This window comes from Neofelis nebulosa, chromosome 10 (assembly GCF_028018385.1).
Source record: "Neofelis nebulosa isolate mNeoNeb1 chromosome 10, mNeoNeb1.pri, whole genome shotgun sequence".
In the NCBI taxonomy this organism is placed as follows: Eukaryota; Metazoa; Chordata; class Mammalia; order Carnivora; family Felidae; genus Neofelis; species Neofelis nebulosa.
Window position 1 is genome coordinate 59834090 of NC_080791.1, and position 19498 is coordinate 59853587.

Here is a 19498-nt window from a genome sequence, read left to right on the forward strand (position 1 = left end):
ACATAATTTTGAGGGGACATTCATGTCATTATATAAGATGATTACATTGGATAAAACATATACTAAAGTGTAGGATGTACATTTGATATAGAGTTTAATTTCAGATAAAGGTGGTAGCATTGTTAATTTCCTTCTTAGAAGAAAGTGGAATCATTTATTTGTATTATCACATCCCACATTTTCGATGTTTCAAATAAGTAAAGATTCCAGAAATCCAAAACTAGTAACAATAATTCCTATTTGAGTTGAGAAGCATCATAAAAGTAGTTAAGAACACTAACTCCTAAGCCAGACTACCTGGGTCCGTATCTCATCAAAGTGGCTTAGCATGTCTGTATGTCAGTTTCCTCTCCTGTTGAAGGGGGTGTGATCACTCCTACCTTACAGGGTTATTGTAAGGATAGTTACTGTACTTGTGAAGTGCTCAGATAATGAGCATATATAGGCACTACACTAAATGTCCTTTGAAAGCAACACTGTTGGTATGTGTTTGGGCTAAAGCAAAATAGAACGGTGGCTGGGTTGAGGGCTTAAAGATGGAAGGGTGAGGGAGGCCTCAGAGCAAAGGGGGTTGGAGACTGGGGATCCCACCGTCTCCATCCTTTATCCAGCCACAGCCCAACTGGACGGAGATTGTGAACAAAAAGCTAAAGTTCCCACCTCCGCTCCTGACTGCCATCCAGGAGGGCCGCCTGGGCCTAGTGCAGCACCTGCTGGAGTCCGGGGTGGAGGCTTCAGGCAGCGGGCCAGGCGGGCCCCTGAGGAACGTGGAGGAGGCCGAGGACCGCTCCTGGAGGGAAGCTCTCAATCTGGCCATCCGGCTGGGCCACGAGGCCATCACCGATGTGCTGTTGGCCAATGTCAAGTTTGACTTCCGGCAGATCCATGAGGCACTGCTAGTGGCAGTGGACACAAACCAGCCAGCAGCGGTGCGTCGCCTGCTGGCCCGGCTGGAACGGGAGAAGGGCCGCAAAGTGGACACTAGGTCTTTCTCACTGGCTTTCTTTGACTCCTCAATTGATGGCTCACGCTTTGCCCCTGGTGTCACTCCACTCACCCTGGCCTGCCAGAAGAATCTGTATGAGATCGCACAGTTGCTCATGGACCAGGGCCACACCATTGCCCGGCCCCACCCGGTCTCCTGTGCCTGCCTCGAGTGCAGCAATGCCCGCCGCTACGACCTACTGAAGTTCTCCCTGTCCCGCATCAACACCTACCGCGGCATTGCGAGCAGGGCCCACCTCTCGCTGGCCAGTGAGGATGCCATGCTGGCTGCCTTCCAGCTCAGCCGGGAGCTCAGGCGCCTTGCACGCAAGGAACCTGAGTTTAAGGTTGGTTTCTCATACTTTCTCCTGCCCTTGGTCCCCTGCATCTGTCCTTCCACATGGTCAGGGGTGGGCTTGTGGTGGGTGTTCCAGGAAGTGGAAAACAACAGAAAGATAATGAGACCTAGTTCTGTTCTCGGTAAATCTCCATTTATATGGGAAGAGAGCCATCACTCTAGGGCCGCCTAGATTTATGGGGCAGCACAAACCCCACCCTAGGGATGCCCTGGGTCTGTCTGAGGAAGGAGGGAGAGCACAGATAGAAAAGCAGCTAGACAGACTTAGAGATGACATTCAGTGGGACCCGCCCCTTCTTTTTAAAATTTTTTTAATGTTTATTTTTGAGACAGAGAGAGCATGAGTGGGGGAGGGGCAGAGAGACAGAGAGAGAGACACAGAATCTGAAGCAGGCTCCAGGCTCTGAGCTGTCAGCACAGAGTGCAACGCTGGGCTCGAACTCATAAACTGAGAGATCATGACCTGAGCCAAAGTCAGATGCTTAACTGACTGAGTCACCCAGGCGCCCCTGGGACCCATCCTTTCTGAAAACCTGTGCGGCCCCATATTGAGCATTGTGAGTTGGAGCCTCGAGCTTGTGATCGGCAAGAGTGAGGTGGACAAGCCACTCCTAGGATGCTCAGCTTCATTGGAGTGCCTCTGTGGAGGGTGCTCCATGGTTTTCAAAACCCAGAAAAGAGAGGTCAGGAAGCTACAGCTGTTGTGTTCCATGCAGACTCCTTCAAAGAAGCAAAATTTATCTTGGCTGCACAGCCAGGAGGTTTAATAACAAGTGAGGAGGAGGAGTAGGGAGGATATTTGCAGTAGGGGGTGCAATCCAAGCAAGGCTGTTGGGTAGGAAAAGTACACATGGTGATGAGTACAAGGGGCTGCTTGGGACAGAGAAGGAGTGAAGGGGAGCGGGGGAGGCCTGGAAGCGGGGACTGGTCAGGAGCCTTAAATACCACCAGCCCTGTCCTGTCCCTCACTCATCCACCAGCACCCCCTCTGTGCCAGGCACACTTGGTCCCCAGGCTCAAGATTACCATTAGGTGGGGAAACAGAGTTCTGAGGCAGGATGTGGCCCATGCCAGGTGCAGTGGGGAAACAGCATGCTGTTTCACCAGAGTTATGGAGGGATCAGAGCCCCCACCTCACAGGTAGCAGGAAAGAGTGGTTCCTCTGAAGGACTTTCCCTCCGTGCTCACAGTGGCCCACTGAGGGAGGCAGCACCGATTGTCATCCCCACCCTCCAAACCAGGGAGCTAAGGCCTGCAAGGGGAAGCACCTGGCCCAATGTAACACCACCTGAGGGACAGTGCTGGGTGCAGGTCTAGCCTCCCCAAATTCTTGCCTGCATTCTCTCTGGGATTGGGGCCCTGAGTAAAAGTGAGAATAGATTGGGTAAAGTGGAGCGAGAACTGCCTTACTCATGTCTGCTTCTAACATTGCTGGCACGGATTCTCACGTAAGGTAGGTGCTCAAAAAACTCAATGAAATGAACACAAGAAAGGCATAAAGAGGATGAGAAGTGGAACAGGAAACAGGGACCAGGAAAGGAGGTACAAGGGTTGGGCAAAGGTGGTAGAGGGGTTTGGGTTGCAGTGACTTAGTGATGAGGTTGATGGAGCACCAGAGAAGCAAAGTTGACACAAGAGGCCCCTAATTATAACGAGGAGAGCTGAGGTGGCAGAGAAGGAACAGAGGACTCAGGTGACATCATATGTGGGGAGGTGATGGCCTGAGGCAGCACAGAGGTAGCCAGGCCCACTGTTGGGAGGGTGGAGCTGACTTACCAGAGCTGTGTCTGCAGGGCGGAGGGCATACACAGATCTGCTTCCCTGCAGCCTGAGTACATTGCCCTGGAGTCGCTGAGCCAGGACTATGGCTTTGAATTGCTGGGCATGTGCCGGAACCAGAGTGAGGTCACCGCAGTACTCAATGACCTGGGCCAAGACAACGAGACTGAACCCGAGGCTGAGGGCCTGGGCCAGGCCTTTGAGGAAGGCATCCCCAACCTGGCGAGGCTGAGACTGGCCGTCAACTACAACCAGAAGCGGGTCAGCTGGGCCCTACCTACCTCCCCCACCCCTGCCCTAATCCCTGCCTTGCCATGGCTAGGTATTCCCCAGTCCAGCCTAAGTAAGTCCTCCCCCTGCCCTCTGAGACCTGATCCTGAGCACCCTTCTAGCTAGGCCCTGGTCCTGTGGGCCTCCCCAACCCCCTTCTTACCTTCAGTCTAAGCCCCTAACCTCTCCCCAGGCCTTGGAAGTCCCATTACCCACCAGGACTCTACCTTCAGACCAGACATCTGGGTTTTATTCAGCTCTGCCTCTGGCCTATTGAGTTAGTTTGGTCCAGTCTTCTTCTGTTGTTAAACTTCGGTATCTCTATGTATTCAACAAGAGTAGACTAGATCTCTCAGGGCTTAGATACCAAGTGATTCCATTATTCCTTACCTTATTAGATGCCTGCCCCCATAAGCTGAAGACATGCTCCCTTTCTAGCCTCTCCCACCCCTTACTCCTCCATCTCACCCATCTTCAGATATCCTATCTCACCAGTAGCTTAACCAAAAACTTTCCTTCATAATGGCTCTGCCTCTGCTCTGCAGAGCTCATAATGGCTCTGCTCTCCCTGGCCCTGCCTCCCAAAACATCAAATCCTACTCTCCCTGTTCCTCCCCTCCTCAAGACTGGTGCCCCACATCTCTAAGAAGGCAGAAAACCCTGTGGGTTCTGGGACTCTGGTACCTAGTTCCACCCACCACTACCTGGCTTAGACTCAAGAAAGAAAGAGGAATCCAGAGAGTCCAGAAAAATCTTTTGAGTTAAGCTTCTCCCTCACAGACTAGGAAACCAAGGCCTAAGGGTGGGGTCTGCCCCCAGGTCACATGGCAAATGAATTGCCTCTCTTCTGAGCTGGCTGGCCTGAGAAGAAATATGGTTCGTCTCTGGGGCAGGGAAGGCAGTACTGTGCACACAATTGGCTCCCCCTCCCTTCCCTGCCTGGTAACCACCCACGCTGCTCACGCGCCATCTCTGCTTAGTTTGTAGCACACCCCATCTGCCAGCAAGTCCTGTCCTCCATCTGGTGTGGGAACCTGGCTGGCTGGCGTGGAAGCACCACCATCTGGAAGCTCTTTGTCGCCTTCCTCATCTTCCTCACCATGCCCTTCCTCTGCCTCGGCTACTGGCTGGCACCCAAGTCCCGGGTACTAAGAAAAAATTTAATGATAACTGTCACTTATTGAGCACTTTGCTAATGTTCCCATGTAGTCACTTGAAGTGGCCCTGGAAAGTAGGTATTACACTTTGATTTTATAGAGCAGGCATGGGGAACAGAAGTGCTCTTTTTGTCCAGGGGACGCAGTAAATAGCCCAGTCCCTATTTAAACTGAGGTCTCTCTGCCTCCAAAGCCTGAATCTTATGTATGACCCAAAATCTCCTAAAGAGACCCCCGCCCCAACCTACAAATTCTTTGAGAGCCTGTATGGACCTAGCTATCTTTATTCCTTCATTTCAACAAGGATTTCCTTGAAACCCTGCTGTGAGCTGGGTGTTATGCCTGATCCGGGGGATATAATGTTAACCAGGTGAGAAACAGGGAGAGTGGTGTCCCAGGGAGCAGAAACAGCTTGTCTGCAGGCCCAGGGGAGGGAGAACATAAAGTATCTCGGAAGTAAGACGGAAAGAATTTCTGCTTGCTGAAGCATTCGTACAAATAGTGAGTGATGGGGAGCAGGCAGGGGCCAGATCTAGCAGTGCTTTATAAGCAGTGCTTTATAAGCAGTGATAGAAGCCATTGTAGGATTTTAATGGAGTGAGTGATCCCTTTAGTTATGTGCTTTAGAAAGTTCTCTCTACTAGAGGCATGAGGATGGGTTGGGGAGAGGGTAGGAGTTAGGGAGATGGCCGTTGTCTGAGATGGGGACACAGGAGGAGGAAGAGAAGGAACCAGTTTAGGATGGAAGATGATGAATTTATTTTTTAATTTGGTTGAGACTGAAGAGCCTGTGGGACTTCCAAGGATAAGTTGTTTTACTCTGTGATCCCCAATTCCTTAGCTGAAACACATGGGAATAGTACTACTCACCTCATACAGCTGTGAAGGAAATAGATGTGAAATAGAGCACATTCTCAATAAATGTCTGAATAAGTGTGCGAGTCAAAGGAGGGGTCTGGAAGCTCTCCAAGGAAGGGGTGGTGTGACAGGCCTCTGAGAGCCATGCTTTCCTCCCTCTCCCTGCAAGCTGGGCCGTCTGCTGAAGATCCCAGTGCTGAAGTTCTTGTTGCACTCCGCCTCCTATCTGTGGTTCCTCATCTTCCTGCTGGGTGAGTCCCTGGCCATGGAGACACAGCTGAGCACCTTCCGCGGCCGCAGCCAGAGCGTCTGGGAGACTTCCCTACACATGGTTTGGGTCATAGGTACGTGTGTGGGGCCCTTTATTTGTAGTGGTCCCCCTTGTGGGCTCCCTCACTGTTCTTCAAAGTAAGTACTCCAGTAGAGGCGGGGGTGGGGAGGACCCTCTGCCTGTAGATGCCCGCAAACATAGAACCAAACCCCTCTAGGCTCCAGCACTCCAAGAGACCTTTTCTATTCACTCCTAGTTAGAGGATCTAGCCCTGTGATAAGACTCCCTGAGCAGGGGCCCCATTCTTACCCCACTCCAGAGGTTCCTATCCTTTCACAAATAAGACACTGGTCCATAGCTTCAGGTGGGAAAAGACCCTGGTGTAATGGTAACCTGCCAGGACACCAGGCAGTCTATCCCGAAAGTCATGGAACAGAAAGGCTCACAGACCAAACTGAGATGCTTCAATCATACAGTTTACCAAATCCATAAATGGTGGTGCTGTTATGAGAACCAGAGTTGAAGTTTAAGCAGGGGCTGCGAGAGCCAGAAGTTGCCTCGCCCCAACACTTGGTCTATAGGAGAGACATGGGGGCAAGTATGTCTGGCCACAGCTGAAGCTTGCTAATCATCCTGATGAGCAGCTAGGAATTTCCTTCGCAATTCTTTTTTTTTTTTTTAATGTTTACTTATTTTATTATTTATTTTTTTAATGTTTATTTATTTTTGAGAGACAGAGAGGGAGAGAGCGCCAGTGGGGGAAGGGCAGAGAGAGAGAGGGAGACAGAGAATCGGAAGCAGACTCCAGGCTCTGAGCTGTCAGCACAGACCCCGACGCAGGGCTCAAATTCGCGAACCATAAGATCATGACCTGATCTGAAGTCTAATGCTTAACTGACTGAGCCACCCAGGTGCCCCGATTTATTTATTTTTGAGAGAGAGCACTCAAGCAGCGAAGGGGCAGAGAGAGAGGGAGACACAGAATCTGAAGCAGGATCCAGGCTCTGAGCTGTCAGCACAGAACCCAACATGGGGCTTGAACTCACAAGCCATGAGATCATGACCTGAACTGAAGCCTAACGCTTAACCAACTGAGCCACCCAGGCACCCCAAGCAATTCTTGTGCAAAAGACACATAGGGCCAGAAAGGGTATCAACAGTGGGTAGCTGACTTAAGAGATGATGAATCCTGAGGGCTTCAGCTGCCTCATGTATATTCAGTATATTCTGAATACTTAATCCCTTTCTATGTATTCACACACAAATGCTCCACTCGTTTTATTTGTTCAACATGTCACCCAAATAACTAACTTATCTATGCTCAACATGTAAGTTTCATGCATTCCATTGGTTTTCTTCTATAGCAGAAATCAAGTGTTCTTGAACAATTCAGCAAAGGCAATTACAAGAACCCCCCAGAGCTCTATCTAGCCTCTGGCTGGGCAGCTCAGCGGGTTGGGCCATAGGCCCCCTTCCTCAGCTGCTCTCCCCTCAGCCCTAGCTTAGTCAGCAAACTCCTAATAAATGCTTGTTGTTCACTGTGAGTGAAGCCCTGATAATGCACGGATAAGTTAAATATGGTTCCATCCATCCATCCATGCAACAACATATAGGACTGAACATCCATCCCAGGCTCACAAGATAGTCTGCTGCTGTCAGAATTGATTCAGTTCCTGACCACACCATGTTCCCACTTGTCCCAGGCCTATGCTCATTCTCTTTCTCCAGTCCTGTCCCCTTCCCACATGACCCCATCACCTGGCTGGCTCCCCTTCTTCCTTCAAATCTCAGCTTAAATGTCACTTTCTTTGAGAAGCTTTCCCTGGCCCCCAAATCAGGGTGAGGGTCCCTTCCTAAATACTCCCAAAACAACCTGTTTCCCTGCTCCTCAATCTTTGCATTCACCATACTGAATTGTAACCACTTGGCTACTTGCCCATCTCCCTCACTAGAATCCTGGAAGGCCGGGGACCATATTTGTGCCAGGGTCCCACTGGCATATGGTGGTAGCTTAATAAATGTTAGTTTAATAGTGACTACTCGGCCTTGTTCTGGGCGCTGGGGACAAGGAGATGAATCAGACATGGTCCCTGCCCTTAAGGAGTTCAGAGTTTAGGGGCGGTGAGGGGAGACAGACCCAGGAAGAGATACCCCATAGGGCCCCGTGGTTGATGGCATCACAGAGATCTGAATGGAGCTGTGAGAGCAGAGTTCAGGGAGTAACTCACCACACCTGCTCAGGGAAGGTTTTGCAGACAAGGCAGTATTTGACCTGGGCCATATAGGCGAGCCTGGCTTCAAATGGGTGTGGAAGGGCATTCTAGGCAGACAGAAAAAGCACACACGTGTATCCAGGGAATGCAGAAGGGTACAATGCGGCAGGGTTACCTGGCTAATGGGGTCCAAGACCCAACACCCCCATCCCTAGGTCTGGCACTTTTCCCCACTGAGACATGGGCACTCAGAGCAGGCAAATAATTTGGAGCCCCTTCAAGTCAATATTCTAGAAATATTTGTCCAGCATTTATTCAGTGGAGGGCAGGGAGAAACAGATTTAAACCATTCCCTCCCAGTACCAACCTCTCCCAGGTGTTAGTTTATGCATATAAGCCAACTGGGATCATCGGTGCAGGCCCCACGGTAGAGGAGTCCACATTAGCTGGTAGTCTTTTTTATTTTCACATATCACTTTGTAGTTACGTAGATTGCATGGTTATGTTTAATCACCTTCGTCCCTGTGATGTTTTAGCTCCCCCACCCCATGGATAGGTGCCCCCACACCATAACCTAGCTCTGACCTGGAAGCAGGACAGTTCTGCCATGTCCTGTCCCTGCCTCCTACCTTCAGGCTTTCTGTGGTTTGAGTGCAAGGAAGTGTGGATTGAGGGCCTGCGCAGTTACCTCCTGGACTGGTGGAACTTCTTGGATGTGGTCATCCTGTCCCTGTACCTGGCGGCCTTTGTGCTGCGCCTCCTTCTGGCCGGGCTTGCCCACGTGCACTGCCGGGATGCCCCCAACGGGGCTGCCTGCCACTATTTCACCACGGCTGGTGAGTGCCCCCCAACTCAGTTGGGGTCCCCCAGGCCCTTCTCTCCTTTGGATGTCAGCCTCAGCCTCATTCCACCCTGCACAGAGCGAAGTGAGTGGCGCACTGAGGACCCCCAGTTCCTGGCGGAGGTGTTGTTTGCTGTCACCAGCATGCTCAGTTTCACCCGCCTGGCCTACATCCTGCCGGCCCATGAGTCCCTGGGCACTCTGCAGATTTCCATTGGCAGGATGATTGACGACATGATCCGGTGAGTACTGTCCCTGCTCAGAGCATCCTCCACTGTGATAGACTCCACTTGACCTCCTTGTAAAAGTCCTCACCTCTAGTTGGCACAGGGGTTCTTAACCTCGCTTCCTTGCAGAGGCTCCAGAGACCTCTGAGGTCCTGAAATTACAGACAAAACTAGGGATGTAGACGTAAATGCACATTTCTCTGCAGCAAGGGTCTATAACTTTCATCTGATTCTCAAAGAGGCCCATGAGCCCTGAAAAGATTAGGAACCACTGAGAGCAGGACTAGCCCTTGGATGGGAGTTCCAGCCCCAGTTCTGTTGCTCCTCATGACCCTCTCAGGGCCTCAGTTTTCCCATCTTTGTGGTAAGGGCACTGGAGTCAGGGGTCCCTTTGGATCGTTCCCACTCTGCAACAGCTCTTTGAACTCGTGGCATTATCTGGTATTCTTGGTGCTTATCACCTAATAATTGGCAGCCAAACCTGGACTCTCCCGCTAAGCAGAGCCCATAGTTAGTGCCTGCTGCCCAGGGGATCCCCTGCCTGAAGCCCTGGTTACATCTACGAACATCTTCAGCTCAGCTCAGCTTGAGGAGAATCTCCCACCCCACCCCTGAGACTCTTCTACCCGCATGCCCCCCACCCAGCCCCTGTTGCAGGCTGACCCATTCTCACAGGTAGCTTTACCACTGCTGCTGATAAATCCTGTCCAGAGGACTGTCTGCCTCACTCTTCCTTGAACCACCTCTTAGCATTTCAGTCGCTCCCTGGGAGACTGGCCCATCCCCAGCTTGGATCACTTCAACTAAGTATCCTTTATTCTCAAGGAAGAGCTCCTGCTTCGGCACCATTTTAAATGACTTCTCCTTTCCCACCTTTACTTTCTCTGTTCTTAATAATCACCAAATTTGAATACTTGTCAAGAGATGCTGAGTCTGGGAGGCCATCGCCTGATCCCTCTTCCCAGAACCTGACTTCTCCCAACGTAGAAACCTTCTCTGACCCTTCCCCACCCCACCCCCTGCCAGGTTCATGTTCATCCTCATGATCATCCTGACTGCCTTCCTCTGTGGCCTCAACAACATCTACGTGCCCTACCAGGAGACAGAGCGTCTGGGCAAGTACGCTGGGGTGGAGGCAGGGTTGGTAGGTGGGAGTCTGGGGCTGATCGGTCTGGAGCTTAGTGATCACCACTGCCTTCCCTCTCCTTCCTCATCTCTTCATTCATCATTAATCTGTTTGAGCAATAATTCACTCTCTCATTGATTCCTCCTCATTCATTTGTTCGTTAACTCATTTACTCACTCATTCACTTTTTCCCCAAACTTTGTATTTTGAAAAATGTCAATCCTATGAAAAAGTTAAAAGCACAGTGGTTGCCCATATACCCTTCACCTAGCTTCATCAGTTGTTAATGTTTTACCACACTTTGCTCTATCTATTGCTCTCCTTATTTTATTTTCCTTGAAACATTTAAAAGTACGTTGCAAACATTATGACACTTTATCCCTAAATACTTCAGGAGATTTCCTAAGAGCATAACCACAGAATGATTATCACACTAAAAAAATTTATTTCTTCTTCCTTTTCTTTTTTTTTAAATGTTTATTTAATTTTTGAGAGAGAGAGAGAGCATGCACGAGGGGCAGAGAGAGAGGGAGACAGAGAATCCAAAGCAGGCTCTAACCCATGAACCTGAGATGAAGTTGGATGCTTTTTCTTTTTTCTTTTCTTAAGTAAGCTCTATGCCCAATGTGGGACTTGAACTCATGACTCCAAGATCAAGAGTCACATGCTCTACTGACTGAGCCAGCCAGGCACTCCCACCCTCAAAAAATTTAATATCAAGGGGCACCTGGCTAGGTCAGTCAGTAGAGCATGTGTCTCTTGATCCAGGGGTTGTGAGTTCAAGCCCCACATTGAATGTAGAGCTTACTTTAAGCATTGTCTAATTAATTAATTAATATTGAACCCAAATTATTATTTTCTGTATAGTTCTTATTCAAGTTTCTCCAGTTGACCCCCCCCCCAAAAGTCTTTCTACCCTTTTAAAACTCTGAGAGCCAATCTGGGGTCATGTGTTTTATTTTGTTATCATATCTCTTTAGTCTCCTTTATTTAAAAAAAATTTTTTTTTAATGTTTATTTATTTTTGACAGAGAGAGAGAGAGACAGAGCATGAGCAGGGGAGGGGCAGAGAGAGAAGGAGACACAGAATCCGAAGCAGGCTCCAGGCTCTGAGCTGTCAGCACAGAGCCCAACGCGAGGCTCGAACTCACAGACGGCAAGATCATGACTTAAGCTGAAGTCGGACGCCAACCGACTGAGCCACCCAGGGGCCCCTCTCTTTAGTCTCCTTTAATCTGCAACATGCCCTCTACCTTTTCTTTGTCTTTCATAACAAATGAACTTTTTTGAAGAGTACAGATCAAAGTATACTGTAGAGTATTCTACAGTTGGGATTTATCTGACTAGTTCCTCATGATAAGATTAAAGTTAAGCAGTTTTGTCAAGAACACAACGTAGTTGATGATGTGTATTTTCCACTGCATCACATCATGAGACAGAAGATGTCAATGTAGCCCATTGGGAGGCCCAATGGTCTAGCAAACCTCTTCACTGTAAAGGTACTAAGGATGCCCTTTAGTAATATAAAGATATGCTGAGACCGTGTGACTAACCTGTTCCCTTGCCACCTTTCACTGGCTTTAGCATCCATAGATGAATCAGTTATTATAATAGTGGCTTCAAGATGGTGATCTTCTACTACTGCCATTCTTTCTATAAATATTTTTTTAATTTTTTAAATATTTATTTATTTATTTATTTATTTATTTTTGAGAGACAGAGAAAGAGACAGAGCATGAGCAGGGGAGAGGCAGAGAGAGAGAGAGAGAAGCACAGAATCTAAAGCAGGCTCCAGACTCTGAGCTGTCAGTACAGAGCCCGATGCAGGACTTGAACCCATGAATGTGAGATCATGACCTGAGCCGAAGTCAGACACTCAACTGACTGAGCCACCAAGGCGCCTCTCTTTCTACGTTTATTTGCTGGCATTCTTCTCTAAAGAAGTGCTGTCTTATTTTTTAAAAATCAAAGATTCAAAGATTTTTTAAAATATAAGAATCCATTATAGTCATTATTTTTTTTTGATGCTCAATTCTTCCAAAACATGGCCAATAATTCTTGTGTCTGTTTATTCACTCACTCATTCATTGTCCATTCATTCATTTGCCCACTTTTTAAGTTTATTCACTTCATCATTCAGTTGTGGTGGGCTTTTTATAATTGTTGTCGGGCCCACACCCATTTACTGACACCTTTGCAGTAAGTCCTATCCCTGGCACTGGAAGCACAGATAGAGGAAATGAACCGAACCAGGCTCAGTCTCATGAAGAAGATACCCAGTGTGCACAAATAAGCTCAATTTGTGGTGATAAGTGCTGTGAGGAAGGAGGGCTTCTGTTGAGACCCACAGGGGAAAGCTCCTTCTGGGGGAAACCACTAGAGGTGGCAACCATTCATTCCAGCCAGCTTGGGTAATCAGGAAAGACTTCACCAGGAAGGGATTATCTGGACTCCACCTACAAGGATTATGGACTTCAGAGAAGGTGCAGGGCATCCTGGGCAGAAAGGGAACATGTACCAAAGCAGGGAGGTATGGCTGTAGAATAGCAAGATGTCTTCCATGTTTGGCATGTAGAGGGAGTTCTGAGAGAAGAGCTGGAGAGGGTAGAGGAGCCAGGTCATGGAGCCCACGAATGTCCTCCTAAGAAGCTTGGGCTGTTTCCAGCATGCCAGGGAGCTCCGGGTGGCCTCCCAAGCAATGATTCTGTTATAAATTCTTCATGAGTGCAACTACATGGTTTTATCAATGATGCTGAAGGAGCTACACTTGGGCCTGTGGATATTGGTCAAGGCTTTGTCATTGGTTCCAGTATAAATGGAGGCTTTATTCCAGTATAAATGGAGACCAATCCTCTTACTAAAAACTTTTGTTCACATCCAACCTTCAGGATGTTAACTTAAAGGAACTGAGCTTAGACAGCTGAAACCGTGAACTGTAGCACCAGAGGCAGCAACCATTCATTCCAGCTTGCTTCATAGGTCCTGGTGGTATCAGTCACTCCACAGTGGCACAGGCAGCCTGAGCCCTCCTGTGCTGTTCGTTCACAGATGACACCTTATTAAGTAAAAAAAAAATATTTCTGCTAACAATCTCAGGTAAGTTGCATGGTAGGCATATGAACTGAGAGTGATTAGGAGCATTTAAGGTATGACAAACCTCAAATCAGCAATTAAAAAGAACACCTAGATGGGGCAGGGGAGGGGGGAGTGCCTGGGTGGCTCAGTTGGTTGAGCCAACTCAGGTAGTGATCCGAGGGTTGTGAGATTGAGCCCAGTATTGGGCTCCATGCTGAACGTGAAGCCTGCTTAAGATTCTCTCTCTCTCTCTCTCTCTCTCTCTCTCTCTCTCTCTCTTTCCCCCTCCCCACCCCATTCACTCTCTCTTTCTAAAAGAAAGAAAGAAAGAAAGAAAGAAAGAAAGAAAGAAAGAAAGAAAGAAAGAAAGAAAGAAAGAAAGAAAGAAGAGAGGGAGGGAGGGAGGAAGGAAGGAAGGACACCTTGGATGCAATGTAGAGGACAGAATAACAAGAGATTGAAGCCAGAGACCAGATGCAGGGGCTGTTGCAGTAATCTAGGCCTGAACTGGCACTGAGATGGAGGGAGTAAGATGGATTCGCAGATAACGTGATCAGGTCTGTGAGTGACTAACAGACAAGCACATTCTGCTGGGGGTCGAGAAGGGAGTTCAGGAAGGGCTTCCCGGAAGAGGTGGCACTGGCTTTGCTATCAGAGTGGTCCAAATCACCATCCTCTCTCACCCAGACCATGACAAGTTTCTTAACTGGTCTTCATGCCCCTACTCTCTCATAGCTGTATCCTTAGTACATTTGGCTTGTAGTAACATGCTCTATAAATATTGGCTTACTGAAAGAATAAAAGTGAGAGCTCAGAAATGACAAGAGTAGGTATGGGTCATTGTGGTCCAAAGGGCTTCATAGAAGCAGATCGCCCTTAGCTGGGTCCTGGAGGGTGAGGAGGAGTGTGTCCGGGTGGTGCTCAGGCTCTTCTCCCACCCCTCACATCCTATCCTTTGCTTGGCCCGGCACACCAGTTTCAACGAGACATTCCAGTTTCTGTTCTGGACCATGTTTGGCATGGAGGAGCACAGCGTTGTAGACATGCCTCAGTTTCTGGTGCCTGAATTCGTGGGCCGGGCCCTCTACGGCATCTTTACCATCGTCATGGTCATTGTGCTGCTCAACATGCTCATTGCCATGATTACCAACTCCTTCCAGAAGATTGAGGTGTGTGGACTGAGGCCACCTGTGGCCAGGGAAAAGAAGGGACACAGAGATGGAGAGGAAATGGATGCAAGGAGTCCAGACACTTGGGTTCCTCCTCTGGCTCCCCTCCTGTTTTGTTTTGTGGCTTGGGGCAAGTTTTCCTTACCAGGCCTCATTTTCTTCATCTCTAAAATGAGGCTCTTTAATAATGCTATTCGTTTCTCCAGACACAAGATGCTTCATGGTGGGGAGGAAGGGTGTGTTGTGGAAATGTAGATGGGAACATGGGAAGGGAGAGGGAAGATGGATGGGGTCAGGTTTGTGGCTGGAGAACAGCCTGGGCAGGAATTGGATGTCAGAGGATGAAAGACAGTGGTGAGGAAGAAAGGAAGGGGGGAGCCAGGTGGGGGAAATGTGAGTGATAAATGGGAATGGGGAGAAGGCGGCGCTTGGCACACTGCAGGAGAGACATGGAGACCAGGGGGAGCATGAGGCAGACTGCGCGGGCAGGAGGGCGAGGGGCCAAAGCAGTCCTTGCATAGCCTCTCCCTCCGGCCTCAGGACGACGCCGATGTGGAGTGGAAGTTTGCCCGCTCCAAGCTCTACCTGTCCTACTTCCGGGAAGGCCTGACGCTGCCTGTGCCCTTCAACATCCTGCCCTCCCCCAAGGCCCTCTTTTACCTTCTCAGGTAATGACCTCAGAGCTTTCGCTCCCAACCCCCCAAGCACCCAGCACCCCTAGCCCAGCTCCTGCCCAATTCCCTACACCCTGTCCCCTGATCAACCGCTGTGGGTCCTCTGAATCTCTCAGGAGAATATTCTGCTTCATCTGCTGTTGCTGTTCCTGCTGCAAAACCAAGAAGCCAGACTACCCGCCAATCCCCACTTTTGTGAGTACCTCGTTTGCTTGTCCGTTGTCTTCGTCACAACAGGCCTTCAATGGTATTATCTATACCACCTGTTTGTCTGCACACCCTCGTCTGTCTTTCTGGACATGTTCTCCAGAAGGCCAGCTCCTAGGTCCTCCTCTAACACATGACTGCCTTTCCTTCTTCCTGACTCTGGCCATTTTCTAGATTTCCAACCATGGGTCACCCAGCTTAAACAGAAATCCATGCCACCTTGCTCCCAAGCCACTGACACCCTGTTCAGCTCAGGCACATTCTATAGCCTTAAGTGGCCACCGGAGCCTCTGCTGGGCCACAGAAGGATCAAGAAACCCCTACTCCCCCAATAATCATTTTCAGTATTGTATTTTTATTACTATTTTTACATAATATTTTTGCCATCAGAAAGAAAAAAAAAAAGCTCCCAGCCTTCAGACAAACCTCTTGGCCCTAAACTGAGCCAAGACACAGATGAACATTTAAAAAAAAAAAAAAAGTTAAGAAACCAAGGGACAAATGCCCCACAAACTAGGAAATTAAATGGGTGATAGAGGCCTGAGAGAGGAGGCTGAGCCTCCAAGGGGCTCCCTTATCTCTTGTTGTCTGTTCCCTAACCCAGGCATGGGCGCCCCATCCTAATTCAGACCAGCATTACTGCCAGGTCTGTAGGGGATTCTATCTGTTCCCTTTAAAACTTGTTACCTGAGGATCTCTCCAGGCCAGGGTCGCCAGGCCAGATCCCCAGGTGAAGAAGGCTCTTCCTGATTGGTCAATAGTTTGTTCAGCAAGTACTTACCAAAGCACACCTATTCTGGAAATAAAGATATGCATAATGGTGGTCCCTCAAGGTCTAGAGTAGGAAGGAGATGGACTGTAATTACACAGCAGAGCCAGCCTATGGTAGAAAGAAGCACAGAGGACAGGCCCCAGACCCAGGAATCCGGGAGTTTCCCGGAGTCTTGAGGGAAGAACAGTATCCTGAAGGGTAAACAGGAGGCTGATGGGCAGATACAGTGGACATGGGAGTTCTAGGCACAATAAACTGCATGTGTTCAGCATGGGGAAAACAGGATGCTTACAAGAAACTAAACACCCAGGGTTCCCTGTTCCCACCACTTCCTGGCTCCAGGAGTTCCTGTATAGACCCCTCCTTTACCTTAATGGACTTTTGACTCCAAATTCTGGAATTATCACCCTATTCCCCCTGCCACTTCCTGTTCCTGTCTAGGCTGCCTGATGCATATTTGCAGACCATGTGTCAAGACTCCTCCACCCTAGGGTGAGAGTCTGCCTCTTTGCCTGGGCTTGAACCCCATTCTCTGGGCATGTGCCAGTCCTGAATGGGCATAAGCAGTGTGTCCTGCTGGACCACCCCCCACACACACTAGCCAGCTGGGATCACCCCAGTCCTCCAGTGCACCCCCATGGGAGTCCCACCCTTCTCCCAGATGCCTCCACCTCACTTATTCTTTGATGATCCAATCAGGTGTCCTTTCCCACCTATCCCACATCCTTAGGAAATGGCCTCCCTAAGTCTTTACTGATTATTTAATAAGAAAAATGCTTTACATAACTCTGTAGCTGTAAAGGACCTATCATTCTCTCTCATGCTTCTGCCTGCCCATCTTGGTCAATCCCATCTTTTCCCTGAAAATATTTTTTTTCAACGTTTTTTTTTTTTGTTTTTTTTGTTTTTTTTTTTTTTTATTTTTGGGACAGAGAGAGACAGAGCATGAACGGGGGAGGGGCAGAGAGAGAGGGAGACACAGAATCGGAAACAGGCTCCAGGCTCCGAGCCATCAGCCCAGAGCCTGACGCGGGGCTCGAACTCACGGACCGCGAGATCGTGACCTGGCTGAAGTCGGACGCTTAACCGACTGCGCCACCCAGGCGCCCCTTTTCCCTGAAAATATTTAAAAAATGTTTTGCTTTTGTTATATTATAAAAGTACATATGCTAACTCTAAAATATCTAGAGAGAAGATAAAACTAGATGAAAACAATTATTTCCTAAGCATGTAGAGAGCCCTTACTCTATGTCCCAGTGAAGTACTAACCTGGGAAGTAGACATTATTACCATTTCTGTCTTAAATTTGGAGACACTCAGGCCTGAAGAAATTGAGTAGCTTGCCTGAGGCACAAAGTTGCTAAATGATGGAGCTGGGATTTGAACCTAAGTCATCCCAGTCTAGTGCTTTGCCTACTACACCTCTGTTCTCTCTCCACTGTCTGCTCCATCCATTGCCCTGCTTGCCCTTCTGATACCGTCCTGAGGCCTATAACTGGACCCCAAACCAATCATTCTAATTGGCATGATGATATCCATCCCATAAGCATGAGCAGGTACCTGTGGTTGCCTCCCCCCAGCCCCTAGTCTCCCCCTGTGCAGAATTTGAAGGGCAGAGTTAGCCTGGACTAACTCAAGAAAACCAAGATGGGGTTGGTGGCAGGAGAGAGAACTCAACTGTGCCCGGCTCAACATTTTTGTCTTTGCCCTGCCCCACCCACCCCCTGCACCCCTTCCGACCCCTCGCCCCCCTACGCTGGTTCTCTTACCCTTGGCCATTCCTCAGCGTCTGCCTCCTGTCTTCCAGGACTGCATCAGGGTCTAAATATGTGGCCTTCAGGGGCAGCAAAGTCTGCACAGACTTGGCCTCCAACCTTTATCATCTGGGGGAGGGCACAAGAATTAGAGAATGGCTTGGGGTGGGGGTCTCTCTCACCCTCTGGTGTTCCCATCGCAGGCCAATCCTGGGGCAGGGGCAGGGCCTGGGGAGGGAGAACGTGGATCCTACCGCCTCCGAGTCATCAAGGCCCTGGTACAGCGCTACATAGAGACAGCCCGGCGGGAGTTTGAGGAGACCCGTCGGAAAGGTTAGTGGCTTGCCCCCAAACCTTCCCCATTGCCAGTCCTAGCTCATATAAATCCCACACACCCAGACACACCCTGCAGTGTGGCCTTTCTACTCAATGATTCTCTGAGCTATTCAGACATTTTTTCCATTCATTTCATTTAATCTTTCATGTGTTTGTTGATTCATTCACTCTCTTACCCATTAACTCACTCACTTAACTCATTATTCACTCATTCACTTATTCACTTACTCAACCACCATTCACCACTACATTCCGTTTGTTCCAGCCTCATCTTGGAGGGAGGGGGGTACTATGTCAAGCAGAGACACAGGGGAAACTTTCAGTCTGGTGAGAAAGAGAAACCATCTTTGTAGGCAGATAGTGCTTAGCTAGGAGAGACCCAAATTGCTATGGGAGCCCAAGGGAGAGAGAGAGAGAGAGAGAGAGAGAGAGAGAGAGAGAGAGAGAGAGACACAGCACCTATTATTTTGACAGGCTATTGGGAAGGTAGAAGAATAGAGGACCAGAAATGGGAGAAAGCAGAGGTGTAATTCAAACTGGGCCCTGAGGATGGTTAGATGGGAACAGGGCTGACAAGGGCAGAGGCACAAATCTCTACCCATTAAAACTTTCCCATCCCTGTGATTCCTGACCCTTTCTCTGGGGAGAGGATCCCTTTCCTTCTTTGTATCTTCTAAACTCATGGCCACCTCAGCCCCACTCAGATTCATCTGCCCCAGACTCTGCCTGCTCCTGATCCCCAGCCCACGAGCCAGTCTCTCACTTTCTCCAGTTTTCCTCCCTCAGGACCCACAGGCATATGTCCCCTGAGATTCTGTTGAGGGTAGAAGTGGTTCAGGGCAGGCTCATCTTCTGAGATGATCCCCATCAATACCTTCCCCCACACCCCCAGACCTGGGCAACAGACTGACAGAGCTGACCAAGACTGTGTCTCGACTGCAAAGTGAGGTGGCTGGTGTGCGGCGGACTCTGGAAGAGGGAGGGACACCTCGACCACCCGCAGGTGCCAGCGTCCTCAGTCGCTACATCACCCGAGTGCGCAACAGCTTCCAGAATCTGGGCCCCCCCATCCCTGAAACCCCAGAGCTGACAGCGCCAGGGCTGGTGGGGACCCAGGTATCTTCGGAAACTGGGCTTCAGGATGCTGGAGGGGCTAGGACTCCAGCTTCTGGAGAGTCTGGCCCTTCCTCCCCAGCTCACGTGTTAGTGCACAGGGAGCAAGAATCAGAGGCGGCTGGGGACCTGCCCCAGGAGGAAGATTTGAGAATCTAAGGGGGGTCCTGATGCAGTGGGAGGGTCCCTTCTTCTGTTACTAGGTAGAGAAGCCTAGATAAGTGAGGGTAGGGGTCACTTAGTAGAAGCCTGTGCTGCTTTACTTGCCTCAATAAAGTTTCTGTTCTGGATGTCAGATGCCTCCAGAGAGTGTA

The 19498-nt window shown here is 49.4% G+C and overlaps 1 protein-coding gene across 1 annotated transcript in view; it reads left to right on the forward strand.

The window, feature by feature from the left end:
• XNDC1N (XRCC1 N-terminal domain containing 1, N-terminal like) overlaps positions 1 to 19485 on the forward strand; it is a 36505-nt gene extending 17020 nt beyond the window's left edge. The window contains exons 13-24 of the mRNA XM_058687923.1: positions 612 to 1331; positions 3170 to 3382; positions 4372 to 4536; positions 5576 to 5750; positions 8526 to 8726; positions 8811 to 8973; positions 9985 to 10077; positions 14136 to 14328; positions 14869 to 14996; positions 15119 to 15197; positions 17939 to 18068; positions 18964 to 19485. Coding sequence (XP_058543906.1) covers positions 612 to 1331; positions 3170 to 3382; positions 4372 to 4536; positions 5576 to 5750; positions 8526 to 8726; positions 8811 to 8973; positions 9985 to 10077; positions 14136 to 14328; positions 14869 to 14996; positions 15119 to 15197; positions 17939 to 18068; positions 18964 to 19343 — 2640 coding nt within the window. The 3' untranslated portion in view covers positions 19344 to 19485. The remainder of the gene's footprint in view (positions 1 to 611; positions 1332 to 3169; positions 3383 to 4371; positions 4537 to 5575; positions 5751 to 8525; positions 8727 to 8810; positions 8974 to 9984; positions 10078 to 14135; positions 14329 to 14868; positions 14997 to 15118; positions 15198 to 17938; positions 18069 to 18963) is intronic.
• The last annotated feature ends 13 nt before the right edge of the window (positions 19486 to 19498 follow it).